The sequence below is a fragment of the Excalfactoria chinensis genome, chromosome 2 (assembly GCF_039878825.1).
Source record: "Excalfactoria chinensis isolate bCotChi1 chromosome 2, bCotChi1.hap2, whole genome shotgun sequence".
Taxonomy (NCBI): domain Eukaryota; kingdom Metazoa; phylum Chordata; class Aves; order Galliformes; family Phasianidae; genus Excalfactoria; species Excalfactoria chinensis.
Window position 1 is genome coordinate 78,578,585 of NC_092826.1, and position 19,693 is coordinate 78,598,277.

Here is a 19,693-nt window from a genome sequence, read left to right on the forward strand (position 1 = left end):
CTATCCCCAAACTGAGGTCTCTTCTTGGACTTTGTAACTGGCTGCAATATTCAGTAGCCCTCTGAAAATAAGAGGATATAATGTCTTTTAATACTCTGTCTTCTTCATAGTCTCAAAACATGCTCATCTTCCCAAATCAGAATTGATTTTGGCGTGTGATGTTGTCCTGTAGGTTAACGTATTTGTCAGTGTTAATATTGGCTTGAATCAACATGCTGGATATGACAGACCAAGACAAATGAGGCTTTGTTGTTTTCTCTGTGACGATTAAATTGCCCGTTCCCCCCCCCCCCCCCCCCCCCATTTGTTCATCTTTTCATTATAAGTAGCTTAGTTTTGTTTTGAAGAGGGTTTTTCTTTCCCCTCGAAATGTAAGATTTGTGAGCATTTCTTGTTTAAATTGACAAGTCTTCTTTTATTATTTAAATAAACATGCGTAGATTCTTAATATCACTTGGAATTCCAGCATTGTTTAGCTTATTCACTTCCCAGTCTTTCCTGGCAAGCTTGCAGGAATGGACTTTGTATTATTAATGCAGTGTTGAAGGCTGTGGAAATTCTAGGGCACTGAAGATCTCCAGAGGGGTTAATAAATGTCAGTTATTTTCACAGTGCTGCTTTTTGGATGCTTTTAAATCTTAGTTTATGTAGATTGTCTGTCTGAATTTATACTGTTGGGAAGATAAAGCACAGAAAAGGTTGCAATAATGTTTTTTTGTCATTTTGTAATGGTTTTGAATGCAAACATAGAAAACTTTTTGCTTTGTCGTTCCTTCTTAGGGTCATTTGCCATGTTCCTTCACTGATGCTGTCGTACGGTGTTGTACTCAGGGCACCCACTGGGTTTCCTAGTGAAAGCAAATACCTGGATATTTGGTAGAAGCACACACACGTGTAGTTTAAGGTGCAAAGGCCATCACCTACATTCTGGAATCCGAGCATTTACTGATTGGTTAAAATCATCTATTTCATAAATCTGTTCATTCAGAAAGCAGTCAGTGCTGCAGTTTTAGCATGGTAGGAGTACCTGACATACTGGGATTTGTTTGTTTGATAAGCAAACAATGTTGAAAGCATACTGTGATTTGAACAGGGAAGGTGCTGTGGCCATTCCAACTGTACCTGTGTCAAAGCATTTAAAATGCTATTCAGTCACAAGTATCATATGTGACTGAGCACAAAGAGGTACTCGATAGCTGAAGGGTTTAATTATATGTGCATGTCATTTGCACCTTGCGTATAGTTTAGACTTTCTCAGAGCTGTGACATAGGCTTCATCTTTCATCCCTCCTTGACAACTTAGTTTCCCTTTGGTAGATGACTGTGACATTTGCGTTGACCTTGGTTCTGTCTTCCTTCCAGAGCATCTTTTAAGTTTAGTATTTGTGACAAAGTGCTACTGAAAATTTTACTTAAGTGAATTTTCAGTCACTGGAACCAGCTCACTTTCTTTATTTAGAAGCCAGGAACGCCTTTCTGGCACCTCTCAACTGCTAATTCTTTTGTTGGTGAAATTTATTACCTGCATCTTGTCACCACGCATCTTCTGAAGTTCTCTGCCTTTGTCGTGCTTGTAGTTTTACTTTGTGATTTGAACATACAGGCCAGTTTGGTATCCCTAAACCCTGAATTTCTGTTTTTCACTTATATTGTATTTTGGTATTGCTTCAAGAACAGTAAGCAGTGCTCGATGTTACAGAACAGTTGTGGTGGGTGTTGGTGGTGTCCTTTCTCTTTCCGTGTCATCTCTGCTTTTCCTTGAGAGTTTAGTGCGGAAACCTGTTTAAGAATTCCTGTTTTAAACGAACTGGAGTTTTCAGAAAAGCGTCTAGACTTGTGTTTTTCCTTACGGTGGATGATATTTCATTTCTTTACTGTTTGTTTTTAAAAGTGGCTTTTCTAAGGATAAAGAGCGACAATGTCCCATCCTTAGCAAGCCTGTAGTGTTCAGAGCAGTCTGGATTTTTATTTATTTATTTATTTATTGAGCTAAACCTCTGCCGAGAGGACAGTTTATTTGAGAAGCTCATGTAAAGATGAAGATGATGTTTATGAAAGGCATTTTTTCAAGATGGTTTGGTAGTAGGTGGTCTTCGCAGAGGCTTTCTAACTCCTTCCACTTCATAACAAGAGTTATGGCTGAATAATATGGGCAAGATCATGGGAGCAGCCAAACAGATGTCATCCATGTTAAACTTTTGAGGAGATATTGTGAGGAAATGAAGTTTTAGAAAGATGAGAGGGGAGTGATGAGGGAAAAGGGACTTCTGTTAGTGTAAAACAACAGTGCATTGCAAAAAAGTATTCTTGTTAACACTTCTTTGATAAATGCATCTTCTGAGAGTTTCTCATAGAGAAAACAGTTTTTGTGCAGTCTTCCCTGCTCTGTATACAAACCAGATTGAGTAAGTTCTTTGAGTAAGAAAGCTGATGTCTGTTTTTAAGTTTTAAGTAGAATACATGTATTCTACAAAAAAAGATTTCTCTATAGGGTGATTGTAGAATTGCAGTTATCATTCTTACTTAGGCTTAATGAAAATGAGAAAATGAAACTTCAGTTTCTTAATGAAACTAAAAATAATTATTTTTTCAGCTTTGCCCTAAAGATTAATAAAATACACTAAAATAGAAAATCTCTTTTGGATCACAAGACTAGGCAGGCTATGCTTCCCAGTGAACAATTTAGTCGTATTGCATATTGCCATGTGCCTCAAAAGGAGGGGAACATATTATAAATGAAGACTGAAGCTTTTGTTTGATTTCTGTTTCAAGGACAGATTCCGTAATGTTTCATCATTTACTCTTTGAAAGAAATGAAACCAATTGCTATTTAAAAAATAAAATAAAAAGTGAAATCAAATAATAGAGCATCTCAGTGCTGTAGTGCTCTTGTAATGTGTTCAGATTTACTGTGGTCTTCTCATCCAAGTGAGGTATTTTGAAACAATTCTGCAATAAGTATGGAAATAATTTAGAAGAAATGTTAGACTTCAGGAGGCTCAGCATTTTTATTGCATTTATTCAGCCTACCATGAGGAGAGATACAGTGCCAATTTCTGAAATCCAGAGAGATGCGTTGTAATATTACTTTTGAGTTTTGATAGTGATGCAAGCCAATTATCTGTTATGCCTAGGTATTTTGAAAGAAGCAGTAGCTACAGTGCAAGGGAACCATGACACTGGGTGAGAATCAACCAAAAAATACCCAAATGGCTTCTAGTTTGCTCATCTTCCTCAAGAGTTTTCCCTCCATGTTACCTCTTAGTTCTTGTAGATGTTGGTTGTGTGTAGTTGTTTTTTTGTTTTGTTTTTTATACCTGTGTTGCTGATTAATATCCTATATAGATTTTTCCAAACTATTCCTGGAAAATAAAAGTTATTTTACATCACGATACTGGTATCTCAATGTATGCTGCTTTCTATGGAAGATAACAGAATGGGTAGCCCTGCTCTTTGCATCTGTTGTGTGTCTTAGAGATCTACTGAGGATATATGAAGAAAGCTGCAAAGGCAATGTAGATAAGATGTAGAGGGGTACGTGGAGTTTACTCTCCTCCTTCTATTAAGGTTATACACTTGGTTGTTTTCCAGTATCAACTTTGCATGTGACTCCAGAGGAAACATGATATACTGAAAGATCAGATCTTCTGTGCCTGTGCACTTTCTAATTGCATAGGAGTAAACTAAACTTCCCCTATGTTTTCAGTTTCTGAATGTTGCAGGTAGGATTATGTTTGGGAAGACTGTTTCTGTTGTGCTGCCTGTTGTTTTGTTAGATGATGCTTTGCTGATGTAGCAAAGAGGGCTTTGAGTCCAGTATGTGTGAGACAACAGTTTGGCATGCTGTGCAGCTCCAAGATTAGGAATACTGACAGCTCACTGAGTTTATCATTTTCAGCAAGGAAGTAGATCAAGAGTAGTTCAGATGAACTATATGAACAAAAGTAGGATGGGAGTAAGGAAAAGGAGTTATCAAGGTGTCAGGATTCAGAGGGAGCACTGGGGTATTAACCCCTCTTGTCCTCTCCTGTTGACATTGTGCGCAAGAAGTCAGAGGGAAGATTGGTAGGATAAGGGCAGGAAATAATTCAGCTGCAGGACTTGGACCTGGCCTTGGTTTTGAAGTGAGGCAGGGACTGCCTGCCTCTGAAAAATAGAGAATGAAACATAAGCAGGACTTACCAGAGCAGGAGAGAGAGGACTGCCTGCCAGAGCACAACCTTTTCTACTGTGTCTGGAGATTACTGACAACTGATTCTTCATAGTTTGCTGATATTGTCCTCCTCTCCTTCCATGTTGCTCCAGCAATGAGGTTGTAGCCAATCTCTACTGATTTCTGTAGCCCCATGTTAGAGATATGAAACATTCCAGCATTTTACGTAGCAGCTTATATAAGAATCCACGAGACTAAATTGTTGAATTCCTTTTTCATCCATTTGTTACTTGGAGGAACCTGAGAAATTAATGTTAAACTAAAAATACAATGCCATTTTCAATCTTGGGACTTCAGATGTTCAAATCAAAAAGCTTTGGTTCTGGAGGTATATTTTGTTCATTAATTGTGGGCTCTTAACAGATAATCATTTATCTACTGGGCATGGCTCACAGACTGCATGTTTTTACGTGTGTGTTTATTCCAAACTGAGTCTTCATCTCTTGTTGATTGCATGCTCTTCATCAGTAGTCTCAAATATTTCTCTAAAGCTAACAGTTCTATCTGGAACTTGAATATTTTAGCGCATTGTGTAGCACTTCTTGCGTTCACTTCACGTTTTGCTCTGATTTCAGGTGTGAGCATTGGCTCTAAAGTTGAGAAATTGGGAAGTTTAAACAGTAAAGTTTTATTATAAGTCATCTGCTATGCATCTGTGGTGTAGATAGAGGCAGGTTTCTGTGCAGGGGGCAGTATTTGATTACTCTTAACCATGAGAGCTTCCTCCTTGTTCCTGCTTCTTGTAGATGCACGGAGGAAACTGCTAATGAGCAATAGGAATTCCTAATCAGATTCATTGTAGGCTGTGTGACGCAGGTGCCATACTTGTGTTTCTGATTCAATTGAATGCTCTTTGGGGAAATGCTTTTTTTAAAGAAACTATTATAATATTATGTACCTTAATGTTTATCTTTTGGGATGTGATTTGTTTTATTGCTGTTTTCTGCTAGTGTAGTGTTCGTAAGTAATGCTTTTCTTTTCTCAGTTTATCAAAATCTTAATGTTTAATACAAATCAGTGTTGGGATTTCCTCCCCATGGAACTGTTTGTGCCAGGCAGTCAGTTCTTGATGGGGAAGTAATTCATATATATGTCTGTAGCCTGTTATTTAGCAATTCTGAACCTTCTGAGAAATGCAATTGATAACTTTATAATAGAAGAGTGAGAATTTTTGGTGTGATTTGGATTATATTCAGTGTTTTGGTGGTTTAGGGTTTGTTTGTTTGTTTTTCTGAATCTACATTTTCTTTTCAATTCAGAAGTAGGGCCATGTCTACCATAAAAAATGGAACTGCAAAAAAGGTGTAGATATTCTTTATAGTTTGATAACTGTGGCAGAAAGAGCTTTGAGAATGGTGTATCACATATGCAGATCTTTTTCTGTCATTTTAAAAGGCTTTTAAAATAACTTTTACGTAATCTGAGTGTTTTTAAATGATTGTTTCTTGTTCAATAGGTACAAGTGACTTAGTTTGTAGTAACTAAGTGGACATCATGTCTCGAGCACGCCAGCCCCCACTTGTGACTGGCATCTCTCCCAATGAGGGCATCTCATGGACAAAAGTGACAATTCGAGGAGAAAATTTGGGAACTGGGCCAACAGACCTCATAGGTAAGCTGAAAATAAATGTACAACTTTGGAGACCGCAGAGTGGTATGTTTAGGATTTGATTACAACTGTATTTTTCATTGCAAATAATATGGTAAAATCTATTGCATGTTATGAGAAATGCCCTTTCACATCTATGCACTCCACAAACTCAGGGATGCTCCACAATGTCCAGCAAATCAGAATAACCATACGTTGTTAAATGGCCCCTTGGCCTAACTCAGCATCCTGTACTGAAAACTTAATGAGTGCCTGTGGGAGTATACGAGAAGAGAACAGAAGAATAGAAAGGTACACTCCTTTGCTACTTTCCCAGGCATTGAGACTTTCTATCAGAGATGTTTTCACTATATGGTGAAGGTCCCCGAGTATTACTGTTCCTCGAGGTAGTTGTACTAGTTGTCTTTTACACTACAACAGTCTGTGACAAAGTGGATTAAACAATTGAACTACACACTGTGTAAGGAACCTTCACTGTTTTGATTTTAACATGGTAACTTCATTTGAATTGTCATTGTTCTTACACTGGAAGAGTGATCAGTCTTCTCTGTGATTCTTCTGTGTAGATCTTGATGACCATTACCTTCTGTTGACAGTTCTCAAGGATGAGAAGTACAGGCAAATTTAACTTTTCTGCATGTGTGTGACCCTCCCTGTTGTTATTCAGCGAATTGGTTTTATTACTAATATCTTGAGATAGGGGAACATCATCTTGGATACATGCAGTATACAGGATGTGAATGTACTTTTTATATAATACTGTATGCTAATTTTCTTTCTTATAATTGTTTGCCATATAATTAAGATTAAACATCAAGTTGATGTTTTTCACTGATCTGCTTACTGTAGTCCCGTGCTTTAATGCGTGATGTATAGCAGTCAGTTTAGGGCCTGCCATCTGTGAATGTAAGATTGCTTTTGCCTGTGTGCATCTCTTTGTTCGTTGAATTTCAGTGGCTGTTTTATAGCACCACTCAGTCTCATAAGATCTGTTCTGCATTTTGTTCAGCTTTTACTGTCTTTATGTTCTGAATGAATTAATATCATCAGCAAACGTTGTAACCTCTTTAACTTGTCATTTATGAGTATATTGAACAGCAGAGTTTCTAGCACATGCCATGTGGAAATTTTCTTCAGTGAAAACATACCATTTACTGCAGCCTTGCTTCTGTCTTTTAACAAGCCATTTATGTATTTGAGTCATATCCAATGGCTGCTTAATATTCTTAGTCCTTTAGAGAAGGACTTAGTAAAATCTTTTGGAAATCCAAATCCAAGGTAACTATAACTACTGGAATTTCCTGTTGTTTTTTTTTTCTTGTTTTTTTTTTTTTTTTCCTAATTTAAACGTATGTGTACTTTGGTATTCATGCTAGAGACAATTTGTTGAGGAATCATGGCTCCTCTGAAGTCCACTGGAATTTTGTTTGGCTTTGCTAGAACCAATGCCTCACTTCATGGCAGTAAACCAAGATTCCCAAATTCCATTTTTGGCCACCACAGTGAACCTTATGGCCAAGCATGAGATTCTACAGTTTTTCCCCCTAGTTTCAGTTTGCTGCCTCTTGTAGAGAAGAGTTATTATTTTCCTGAGCGGCTAGATAGGGTTGTGGTACCCTGTATGAATGTTTATTGAGACATACTAACCCATAACACCATCACTTTTTGAGTATATTCCTGCGCAACTGTGTGGTTAATGTATCTCAATAACCCCATCAGTTTATTGGTATGGTCTTTATGTAAGTGATCTTCATGTAGGTTCTTGTAAGGAAGGCATTTCCTGAACTGTTTCTCAGTATTATAGCTGACTGACTGCTAATGGTTTGTTTGTTCCTTTGTTTTTGGAGTAACTCTGCAACATAGCTGCTGCTAATCTCATGTTTTAAGGTAATAGTAAAAAATGATCTGTAATGTTTTTTTTCCACTTAGTTCGTTTGAATATCACCTTTTCCATTAAGTGACTAAAGCCCCAGACGCATTAAGGTTTCATAGTTACATTAGGCATGTAAATAGTCCCTGTGACTTGGATGGAAATACTTGCAAAAGTGAGTCTTTGTAGGCATGCGATTTAAGCAACTTTGAGTGAGGGTTTTATAACATTTATAGTCTGCTACTTGAGATACATTAAAGTAAAACAAAAAGCAATAAGCTATTTTATTTTTTATTTTTTTTAGATACATGGAGTACCACGTAATAGAATATGGCTTTTGGTTTCATTTAAGGGAGAGCCTTCTTGTAATCTATTTGTATCTTTGAAACTACATAAACATTTTATTTGCAACTCTGTAGCTCCCAGTACAAAGCATCAAATCAGGGAGATTCACACGGCATTTATGCTCTTGAAGATTAGTTTGACTTTTAAGACATTTGCAGTTGTGTTTTTGAAGACGTTGTAGAATAGTAGATTTATAAGCTTAGCCAAAATTGTAAAATCTCATGAGAATTACTTGTTTCTGTTTATTGAAATAGGTAGAGGGGCTCTCCAAGATACTTTACAAAAGCGAGACCTCTAGTATTGCGTTCTCAAATATCCTCTTACCTTACAGCGGATCAAAATAGGGGTTTTTTTAAGGAGAAGTTGTCTCTGTTTTGAGGAGGAAGTTTTTATTTTTACTGCCAGAGAATCTCTGCCCTAATGCCTTTGTTTCAGCAGCTGTATTTAGTGAAGTATATAAGAAGCTGAGACTTTAGTTTGCATTTTTGAGATGCAGATAAACGTAGTTTTCCTCCATTTAAGAAGTCAGATCATGTGATGTTCTCTTGTGAGCTTTAAGAACCTCCAGCGACTGGGAAGTAATTGCTACAAGCATCTTCAGAATTGTTATTGAAAGCTTCTACTCTACCAGATTGCTGAAGCTTAGATTATACTCAAATGAATATGTTAATATCAAGAATTCAGGCTTTTTTTAAACTCTAGGGTGAAAGTCTGTCTTTATGAATGGTTCAGGCTATCAGTTAGTCTTAATTTCTGTTGCAGTGTTTTTCCCAATCAGAGAGAAGTTTAACACAAAACAGAAAGATTGAATAATTTTAGTTTAGGGTTAAAAGCCGTGCACCGCAAATATGTGGTTTTTTTTCCCCAGCATCTTTCAAGAAAATAAATGTTCTAGCCTGGTTAAAATGTTGCAAATGGAGAGCAAACAAAATTGTATTTGATTTAGAAGACTTGGTTTGCTTGTTTGTTTTTTTCCTCCCTCACCTCCTTTCAGGCATGTATAAGGAATGTATCTCATGCCCTTGCTCAAGTAAAATTGCCTTCAGTTGTAATAAGATTCAGGGCCTTTCTGTTTTTATTTTTTGGGTTTTGTTTTCAAAATAGATTTTGGCAGGGAGTAGGGCATTTTAATGTCTGACAAAATCATGAAAGCTGCCAAATTTGTCTGCTGTGTAATGTCAGAGGTTTAAATTGTTAGAAAAAGTAAGTGTGAAGCTTTGGTACTGAGCCACATACGCTGATCCTTTTCTGTCTGAAAGTATTTGTTAAATTGGTCATAGCTTTCTAGAAATTCAAAACAGAAGCCAAGCCAACAGGGAAAGAACTGCTATGCCTAACTAACATATTCTAGTACAGCCAGCATGCTAGTATGGTCTTGTCATTTTAGATGTATGGTAAGGGTGTTATTTAAGAAGACAGTAATGAAGTCGTTCTACAAAGTAAGTCTATTAGGGACCTGTTAGTATCGCTATTCTAGATCTTAAGAGCTTCCTACTTCTTCAGGATAAGGAAGGTCAAGTTGGACATGTGAAGCTTGTTGAAGATCTGAGGAAAAAACTCCATCTATTACATGATCCAGAGTCCTGGTCTGACCAACTGATGGGATTGGTTTATCAATTGGTCTGATTTGTCTGACCGCATGAGATATGAAGCCCCACGAAACCTGAACTCATATTAAAGTGTACATTGACTCTTAATTGTTAAGACTGTTATTAAATGCTAAACACTAACAAAATTAAACATTGACACTTAAGCTTGACTTACCTTAATATGCCCTAATCTTTGTGAGAGAGTTTTGTGGACAAAATGTATTTTTTTTCTTTCAGAAAGAATCATTTTTACTTCAATTATGAGAAAGTATAGAGGAGAAAATGAATGTCAGATGACTGTTCTTTGATATTCATGCAACAACAGCAGTCTATTCAGCAGAATCATAGATTTTTGTACAGAAGAAATGAGGACAGAATAATTGTCAAGGAGCATTTTTTTTCTTATAAAACCAGTATCCTCTTCTGTTTCTGCCAAAGTGTCATTAAATAAACTTGAATGAACATTGTTGGTTTTGTGGGTTGTTTTTTTTTGTGTGTGAATATTTAGCAGTTGTTTTTTGTTTTTTGCTGGGCCAAGTCACACAGAGCAAACTTTCTACAGTATTATATTGTGCACTGCTGGACAGCATTTCTTTAGTGTCTTGCTGATAGAGGATATTATTGAGTTGCAGTAGCTTCGTAACTGATGGAAGAGATTAAAATAAGCTTTAAGTTAGCACAGTCTCATGTGGCACTAAGACACTAGGACTGAAGTCTTATGGGGAATATCTGAAAGATGTATTCACAACTCTTAAACTGTAGGTGCATGTAAGGCACTGGAGAAGGATCCTTATGTGTGTGTCTAAAATACATGAAGCATCATAAACATTTTTGCCTTACAGAATTTCAGAAGATATTTTTATTCATAATAGGTTGAATTTTGTAATTTGTTTGGGTTTTTTTTTTCCTCCCTTCTAGGTTTAACAATATGTGGGCATAACTGTCTGCTCACTGCTGAATGGATGTCTGCTAGTAAAATTGTGTGTCGAGTCGGACAGGCTAAAAATGACAAAGGAGACATTATTGTCACTACAAAATCTGGAGGTAGAGGAACTTCAACTGTTTCCTTCAAGCTGCTGAAACCGGAAAAAATAGGTACTTCTCTTGTTCAAACTCTCATCTGTTTTGTTTGCTAGACAAAAATATAATTGAATGCCTGTATAAATAAATTGTATGTTTAAAAAGGGTCCACATCAAGACAATCCTCGGTTGTCCAGAAAAAGCATTAAAACGTAAAAATGCAGGAATGAATTCATGATATTTGTGAAATCAGTCCTTCCTCAGTATCCCAATAAAATCCTTGAGGACTAATGAAAAGTGTCCCTTTTTATTTGTTATCTAGAAGCACTACATTTGTAAAATTTTCAGGAAATTCATAACAGATCCAGTAATTATTCATGCTACTTTATAATTTACTAGATACATAGGTTGCTCTGAAAATAATACTCCGTTTATTTCCACAGAAACCACAACAGATACAAAAAATACAATAGCACTATTTGATAGAGCAAATTTCCAGCTACAAAACACTGTTTTTCAACGTAGTCACCACCATACCTATGTTTTTTTGCATAGTGATGAACAAGAGTCTCCATGCTGTGCTAGCCAACTCTGCACCAGCATAGTTGACTCTCTATTTTACAGCTGCTATGACAGAGTCACTGCTAGGAAGATGTTGCCAGTGTAGTCCATCATTCAGTGACCTGAACAAAGCACCAAAAGAAGGTGCCAAGTCTGGGCTATATGGTGGGTGTGGTAGGACAGTCCAGCCAGCATTGGTAGTGTGCTCCAATGTGGTCTTCAAACTGGTATGGAGCTTGGTATTATTGTGTTGTAAGAGAAAGACTGTCTTCTTTGACCTTACTCTGAAGTTTGAGCCTTTTATCTTAGTCAGCATTGTGATGTAATGGTCTGAGTTGATCATTTGCCTGGGTGACAGGAAATACAGAAATATTTATAATATTCCAGTGTTGTCACCATTGTTTCCAAGACATTGAAGACAGTGCTTGCTTCTGTACAGAGTTCCCTGGTCATAATCTGCCAATTTGTGCAGCTGAGTTAATCAAGGTACTCTTCATTTCTTGGTATGACAGCAGTACATGGCCACCTGGAACATGGCTGTTGCTTCTTCTGAAACTCACTGCCCAGGCTTTTCTTTGCTCTCATCCACTGTACAGTCTTGATAAACATTCAGCAAGCGTTGATGAATGTCAGCGGGTGCCATTTTTACCATCTGTTGGAATTCATTGGCGCACCATTGTTTCATACGCACTTCCATTCTGTTGGACTGCCCCTCTGCTGCCATTTGTCAGACTACAACAAAATATAATGGAATTTTGGTGAGAAGGTTCATGCTCTGCTGCCATGCCATTAGCATCTGACTCTGATGTTGTGGGCCAGCATCATAGAATAGGAGGCATTACTTTCAGAGCCATTTTTGTAAATTCAAATTATAAACACATCTAAATTCTGAGCTGACAGTTGGTCTTGAAAAGAAAAAAGATGAATCTTTAGTGTCATTTCTGATTTGTAATTCAAACCACCCTCCAAGGTCTCAAGTATTATTTTTCTTGTGATGTTTAACCATTAAAGTTATGCTACCAAGCAGTCTAGGAACTGTATCTGTAATCCAACAATCCAGCCTTAATAACCTTTAGAAAAGTTTATTTCGGAGCACCTTATTGATGACTGATCATTTCTTTTAAGCTGAACTAGGAGCTGGCCACTAGAAAGGTGTAATAAGAGCAGATATTAATGGTGAAATTTTTGGTGGTGGGCATCATTTTTAGGAAAATGCTCTTCATTTATATGGACCTGTACATTCTCTCAGAGGTAATGTTTGAGGCCCAGCTATTATTAATACCTTTTTAACAGCTAAAATAAAACAATTCAGCTTAATTGTATCCAGGTTGTTTTGCAATGCAACTTCCAACATATTACCTAGGCATCTATTTTATATTTATCAGGATCTTTCAAATTAGTTCAGTATGTTAGAATTCGATAGTGCTTGACAGTCCTTGTTTTTTTAAGGATTTGTGCTTTGTTTTCTCTAGGTATCTTGGATCAGTCTGCTGTCTGGGTGGATGAAATGAACTATTACGACATGCGCACTGATAGAAACAAAGGGATTCCCCCTTTGTCCCTACGTCCAGCTAATCCACTTGGTATTGAGATAGACAAGTGAGTACCAAATGCCTTTAATCCACTTTTTTAGTGTTTCTCTCTATATATGTCTTCAGGAAAGTTTTAGTAGTTTACGGGGCAGGAAAAGATTTAAAAATACATGTGCACTAGCAGATGGCATAGTATTTGGAACTCAGAAGAGTTCTTGGTTTACGGTCTCTCCTGCTTCACAATCCTTTTTTGGATCATTAATTAGATCTGTAGATAAAAAACTGTAGATCTAAAAGCCTGATGTATTGAACTCCACTGATGCTTATATTTTGAACACTGGTAAATAACGTAAGCTTTGGATTTATACATTGTGGTTATGGAATGCTTACTGGAGCATCTGAGCATCTGAGTTTAATGGGGCTTTTAAGAATGTTTAGATTGCTTTCTGTTGCTAAAAATTGTACAGTAAAATGTGATTTATTATACCACATCAACTAGTTTATTTTATTGAGTTATTAATACTGCTTTCCAACCCGCAGAGTTTTTTACTTTTGCTCATGAGTATGGTGGAGTTTGACTCCTTTTCTGAAATAGAAACGTTCTGATAATTGATAAACAGGACGATAGAGTTTTAAAAGAGATGCTGGTAGAGCTCCAAACCTGACCAACTCCTAGAAATGTCAACAGAGTTAGTATTTATCTTGATCAAGATAGCAAATCTACCAAAAATAAATGCAATTTAAAATTAGACTCTGGAGTCTCTTCTTCTAAATAGTCTATTTATGATGAGTGCTTGTGCAATTTCATTGATCCATTTTCTCAGACGGTGGAGAATGCTAACGATTTCAGAATAATTCCTCTTCCACAGTGGTGGGGTAATGTAATTGTATGCTTCTGTAATTAGAAATTCCTGGTATGGTTTCTGATATCTGAGGTTTGTCAGTATCTCTTAATAGTTGTTTGGAATTTTATTCAGTTTCTCTGAGTATTTAACGCAATAGACAACGTCTTCTATTATATTATTAGTAACAGAACTCAGCTGTCTCCAGTCTTGTATACTACCTGAATTACTGCTCTTTTGAAACCCTATTAGTTACAGATTTGAGTCCTTCTGACAAAACATGATGGGACTTGTAGTGGTTCTGAAATACGTGTAAATGTATGAATGTTTGGTCCAAAGTCTTACCATCTCTATATTTTAAACTTCACTTATTTCTGTATGAGTTCAATGTGTTTATTTTGTGTTTATTTTACTGTTTTCTCAGAAGATATCCAGTCTTAATTTGAGGACATCACAAAGGAGAGTAGCCTCTGTGTCCACTGTTACTTTGTTTTGTTGAAAATTTTGGTTTTTTTTATTACTTTTGTTCATGAAATTTGTACGGGATTCCTAGTGGATCTGTCGTCAGCTTCCAGACTCTGGTTGCTCATTTCCTTCCTACTTAAAATAGGTATTTTTCTTTTGAAAATACTAAGTCATATTTTTAAAATAAGCTGATGTTGTTTTCTGTTTCGAGCATTATTCACCAGCCTCTTGGTGTAATTTCGTACAGACACTTCTTTCATGTTTTGTTTTCCGACCCTGTTATCCTTCCAGAAGACTTCCCATGTCTGCTGCACCCTTCATTGCCTTTTTGTAAATTCAGGATATAAAATAACAATTATTATTTTTTTAATATGTTACAGTGTGAACTAGCCAGGAGGCTCTTGTTAGCTAAATTGCTACTTTTGCTACTGACGTGGCTGCTCATTCTGCAGTGATGACCCAGATCCCTTTCTGTTACCTATATCTTTTAACATTACCAGCATTCCTGTTTGCACCTTCCTTGACAAGCTTGTCTTCAGAGTCCTGATGACAAAATCTTTCTTTACTTAATATTTTTACTGGTTGTTAATAAAAACCATCGGTGATAAAGTTAGCAGATGAAGCAAATACTGATGGAAAAAGAAACGTGCCCTGTAGTAAAACTTTTATCTGTAGATTTTCTCAGGTTTTCTTTTCCACTGTTTTCTTCTCCACTATTTGATTTGTTGGCTTTTTATTGTTGTTGTTTAAATTAGGTAGTTCCTTAGTCCATCTGATTTATTCTGTTGGCATCACTTAACGTTAAGTTGTTAATCAGTCAGACAGTAGCAAGTTTCCTTTTAAATGGCAATATATTAACTGTGTCTGGTTACTTATTCACTGAAGCGCTTAATCTTAAAGCCTGTATCATGTGTTTTCAAACATTGTATGAAATGTTTGTGACTGACGTTAAAGCTATTTTTCTCTGCTTTAATTCTTTGTTGAACCCTGTAATAGCTTTTCCAAAATTTATCTGAGATTTAAGTCAAGATAATCAGTTCAGCTGCATCAGCCCTCTTGTGTTTCTCACAAGAATTCTTTCATTAAATGCATTGGCTATGGTGCAGTTACTTTTAGCTTGTTCTCATTTTAAGAAAATGTTTAATGTGGTACTCAAATGTGGAACCAAAATTAATACTTCTTACAGTCATGGTAGTGTAAATTTGATAGGTTAAGAATTGTCTTTCAGAAACATGAACAGGACCAATTTAGGGTTAGTTTGGAGTCATTTGTTTGATGGTTGTTAAGTAGGAAACTAATAATATCTTATTTTAAGGGATTTATCTGGAAGCATTATTGATAAGCATGTTAATGAAACCTCACATTTTGTGTGAAAAAGAAATTAAAAAGTAGTCAGAAAAACAGGTAGGAAATGAAAACTTTTTTTTGACATGGGGAGAATGGGGAAGCAGAACATCAAGTTTAAGTTCTTGGTCTACTGACCTCCACATTCAGTGGAGGTGAAACAGGAAGATTATGGCAAGCACTGCTGTTGAAAATGACCAGTTTGAGGGATGTATTGCAAGTAGTTGTGTGGAGGGACTGAGAAGGAGAAGTCATGGGGAGGAGAAAAAGATGGTAAAAGACATGGAATGTCAGGGCTACCCATGTGCTGTGGGTGACTGCACGATGTTTAAAGCTGTGACTATAGATGGATTGTTTACTGTGGAATTTTAAATGCCTCCCCCAGCGGGAAATTTTTCATAATTTTCTTCAAAAATTGGAGCAAAATGATTTTTGCTTTTATAAAATAATCTTTAATACTGTATTGTTTAGTTAAACATGTTTTCAAGTACTTGAAGGATGGGTGAGTAGAGAGATTTTCCACAGTGGTGGAGAAATGGGCAATTATAAACTAAGAAAGGGAGTAGATAAGCAGGCTATTGGTATTAACCATTACTAGGCAAGGGAATGATTTATTATTAGAAATGTTTAAAAAAAGAAATAAAAAAGAAAGTTGAAATATTGGGATGTTTTAAAATTAGCCTAAGAAGAATTGTATGTACAAGGAGACTAGCTTCCATAGCATTCTCCTTTGTTAGTACTTTTAGCTTCTTTAAGCCATTTTTAATGTGTATGAATTAGGATGTATTTGAATTTTGGAGTTGACACATTTAATATTGGTCTGATTTGGTGAAATTTCAAATCCTGTGCCTTGCAGCCTCATGGCTGCTAAGAAAAGGAGTGCTGTGCATTGGTAGTGCAAATGCAGTTTATAATAATAATAACGAAAACAAAAACAAAAAACCCCACAAAGATACGGCAAAAAAACAAAAACACCACAGGATTTTAAAGGAAGGACTAGGGAGAAAAACGGAGTGAGAATAAACGTGAGAAAATGAGGAATAAGCTAGAGAGTAGCACACTGAAGAAATGGCAGGAAGTCGGTGGCCTTCAAGTAGAGAGATTAGTTAACCTTGCAGAAAGTGATTGTCAGTCATCAGCAGATGATAGAGAAAAGGCAGTCTGGAAAGAGGTACATCACATGTCCTTTGAGATTATTTTACTGTTAATGCAGACGTGCTTAGTTCTAAAGGTTGTTTTGCAAGTTCAATGTGGTTTTGTTACAGTGCTGTCACTTAGTGGATTTTGTTTCCTTGCTATCAAGTACTTCCTTCACGTTATAAAGCAGATATTTGAAACGTTGAACATTTGAGTTCTAGTTTATTACTTTTCTGGATGGTATAAGGATTTAGAGCCTTAGTTTTCTATCATCATCTGGCTTTAAGTGCAAAGCAAGTCCGTGCCACTCTCCGCCTCAAGGATTATTCCTGGCTGTGGTGTTACAGAGATGTAGCCAGAAGTCTTTACAAGAGACTTGAATAGCTTTCAGGAAGAGAAAGAGTGTTCGGTGAACTGACCTCAATCTGAGAAGTGTGGAAAGTTGGCATGAAAATACTAACAGTAACTGTGATGTTGCAGTACTTGGACTGGTTCTCGCCCTTTGGAATGGTTACAAGAACAGAATGGTAGGCTGTGTCCTGGATTTTGAACAGTTCTGGGGAAGAAAGTATGTCAGACACGTTTCAAAAGAGCTCTTGAGTAAAATCAGTTGATGAAAAACTTAAATTTGCCCAAGATTTGTGAATGAACTGCTTGCTCAGATGTGTCGCATACACTTTCACCCCCTCACGTAAGTTCATTATGTGAGAGATTCCCTGCGTCTTCTACATACGCTGTTAGACCCCTTTCTACAAAGCAGTAACTGCAGTAGTTTGAAAAATTTTGAGTATTGTTTGTTGTTTTGCATGTAGCAGAGGTCATTATGGTGGATACATCTCGAACATGAAAGCAAATGCTGACATGTTAAGTACATTCCACATACTTCTATATCCACCCACTCAATACAGATGCTTCCCTCTTCCCACGCCAGCTTCCAAAACAGTTCATCTGGCAAAGGGAAGAGACGATCTTACGCTGCCACCTAATGGTAAACATCGTCTTGCTAATATGAGATAGGAAGAGGCTTTGTGGAGCCCGTGGTAACGAGTTTATTTTTAAATGACTTGTGTGGAATTTCATTCTTGGGTATGATAGACTTGTGGAAACTCTTATCATAGTGGCACCCAAGGAAACTTGTAGGAGACAGATGCAGAATGTGTGTCCTGTTTTTATGTTGTTAAAATAATAGTAATGTTTACTACTTGTAAGGCTGATAATCAGTTTTAGGTATCTGCATATTGATCTCTTAATAAATTTTACCACATTCTGCCATTTCTCAGATATGGTTGTCGTATTGCTGATAAACCCAGCACTACCAGAGAATAATTGTCAGAGCACATCCATGTCTTTGCTGTTGGAGGTATCTTTGTTAATACCTTTTGATTTGTCTTGTTTAGTCTACTCCAGTGTCCCTTATGCTGGTCTTCTTGCATGCAGGATTAACACAGCTGGTACAAAGCATGCTTCTAGGAGACTGGTACCAGACAGAGAGGGAGTGTAGAGTAGCTCTAGGTTGAGTTGTTTACACTGGTTGCTATTCAAAATCTCTGTTTATTTGAAGTTGCTCCTTTTGACCTATAAACTCCTGTGGAATTGAGTTTCAAGTTACCTTTTAGTCATTGTGTCCTGTTTTTGGACCTGCCTTTTGGTGTACGTTGTATGCTAAGAAACACACTGAAACTATGGAAGCAAAATAATCTTTATAGGAGTCACAACTTAGTAAGTTGCATTCATAGTCAAGAGCCCTGTTTTTTTGTATCTGTTGTTTTCTCTTCCTGTGACTCAAGAATTTTCTCCAATACTAAATTGTGATTGATTGAGGGATGTGATTTACCTATGGAGATCAAAGCTGATCTGAAGCCTCCGGAGTATCTAAATGTTCTTTAAGTATGGAAGTTCTGTAGTAAGATTTTTAAGGACTATACAGAACCAAAGTTTGGGATGATGGAGTATTTCTGGGCAGATGTAACCAAAGGAAATTGATTGTACCCAATGAGTTTTGAATCCAAAGCAGATATGTGTGTCCTTTATGTGGAAGCAAGGACCATCAGAGTACTGCATGACTGTTCTAGAGGTAGTCAAAATGTTTGAGGAATGTGAAAGTATACAGCAGCTTGAAACCAAATTTATTTTTATTATGGTTATCTCATGAACATAAACAGTATGTAAAACTTTAATTGCTTTGTGTTTTAAGTTACAGCCGGATAGTTCTGAGGAATGAATAAGACTTCTTTAAAACATTAGCCAGAATTTTAGTATAAGATCTGGTTTTGCAGCAAGTAAAATAGCCTGCCTAGCAGAAAGTATAAAAATTCAGTTTACCTTTATGCATTTCTGACTTTACCCTTTCAGCAGAATCTATGTCAAACTTAACACTTCTTTTCCTTTAATTCTTTCTGGGTTCCTTTTCTGGTTCCCAGCTACTTTTGTGGTGACTGCTTTTTGATCAGTGATGAAGGATTAAAAACTGTTGTTTCCTGAGTTGACTTCTCTAGAACTAGCAATTCAACAGAACGGGAATTGACAATCTCACTGTGTGCTAGCGTGATCTCAACTTTTCCTACTAGTTCATGCTCAGCCTATGATGTCAAAATGAGTAAAACAGAAATACTTCTCAAGTCACATATGTGCTTGTTTATAAGGGAATGTTAAGCAAGTTTTCATGAGAACAATGTCTAAGGACTTATTTATTTAATTTACTAATGGAAGTTAATGAAACAAACTTGTGTCTGTCTAGTCAACCTCTTTTTAGGTCCATATGGCCTGACGTTTGAGAAATACAGTCACTTTTAGATTGAACTTTCTAGGGAGCAGCTTGTTGCAAAGACAGCTGTACCAAGTCAGTTCAAGCTACCCGTATCTATTAGTGGAAAAACCACTTGTAGAATTTATGATGAAAAATAAGTGTACTACACCATAGAGTATAATGTATTGTTAACCTACCACACACATGCATGTTCATGTTTCTACTCTGTTGTGACTGTCTCTAAAAAATGTCCACACAGATAAAAGCGGCCATAAACGCATTGCTAATTTATGGCTCTACACAAATACATCTGTTGGAAAAAAGCTCCCAATAACTTTTCAATGCAGTCAAACACTGAACTGAAAAAAAACTTTGTTTCTGTCACACAGTCTGTGGGCAAAACTCATTTGCAGGAATTTA

General features: G+C 36.7%; 1 protein-coding gene across 5 annotated transcripts in view; it reads left to right on the plus strand.

The window, feature by feature from the left end:
- The window catches only part of EXOC2 (exocyst complex component 2), a 121,401-nt gene that overhangs the window by 7,272 nt on the left and 94,436 nt on the right, over positions 1–19,693 (plus strand). For all 5 annotated transcript variants that reach the window (XR_011902843.1, XR_011902844.1, XR_011902845.1 and 2 more), the window contains exons 2-4: positions 5,670–5,825; positions 10,545–10,721; positions 12,680–12,806. Coding sequence is in view for 2 of the 5 variants with exons in the window: in XM_072329228.1 (XP_072185329.1) it covers positions 5,708–5,825; positions 10,545–10,721; positions 12,680–12,806 (422 nt within the window). In the remaining 3 variants the exon portion in view is untranslated. The remainder of the gene's footprint in view (positions 1–5,669; positions 5,826–10,544; positions 10,722–12,679; positions 12,807–19,693) is intronic.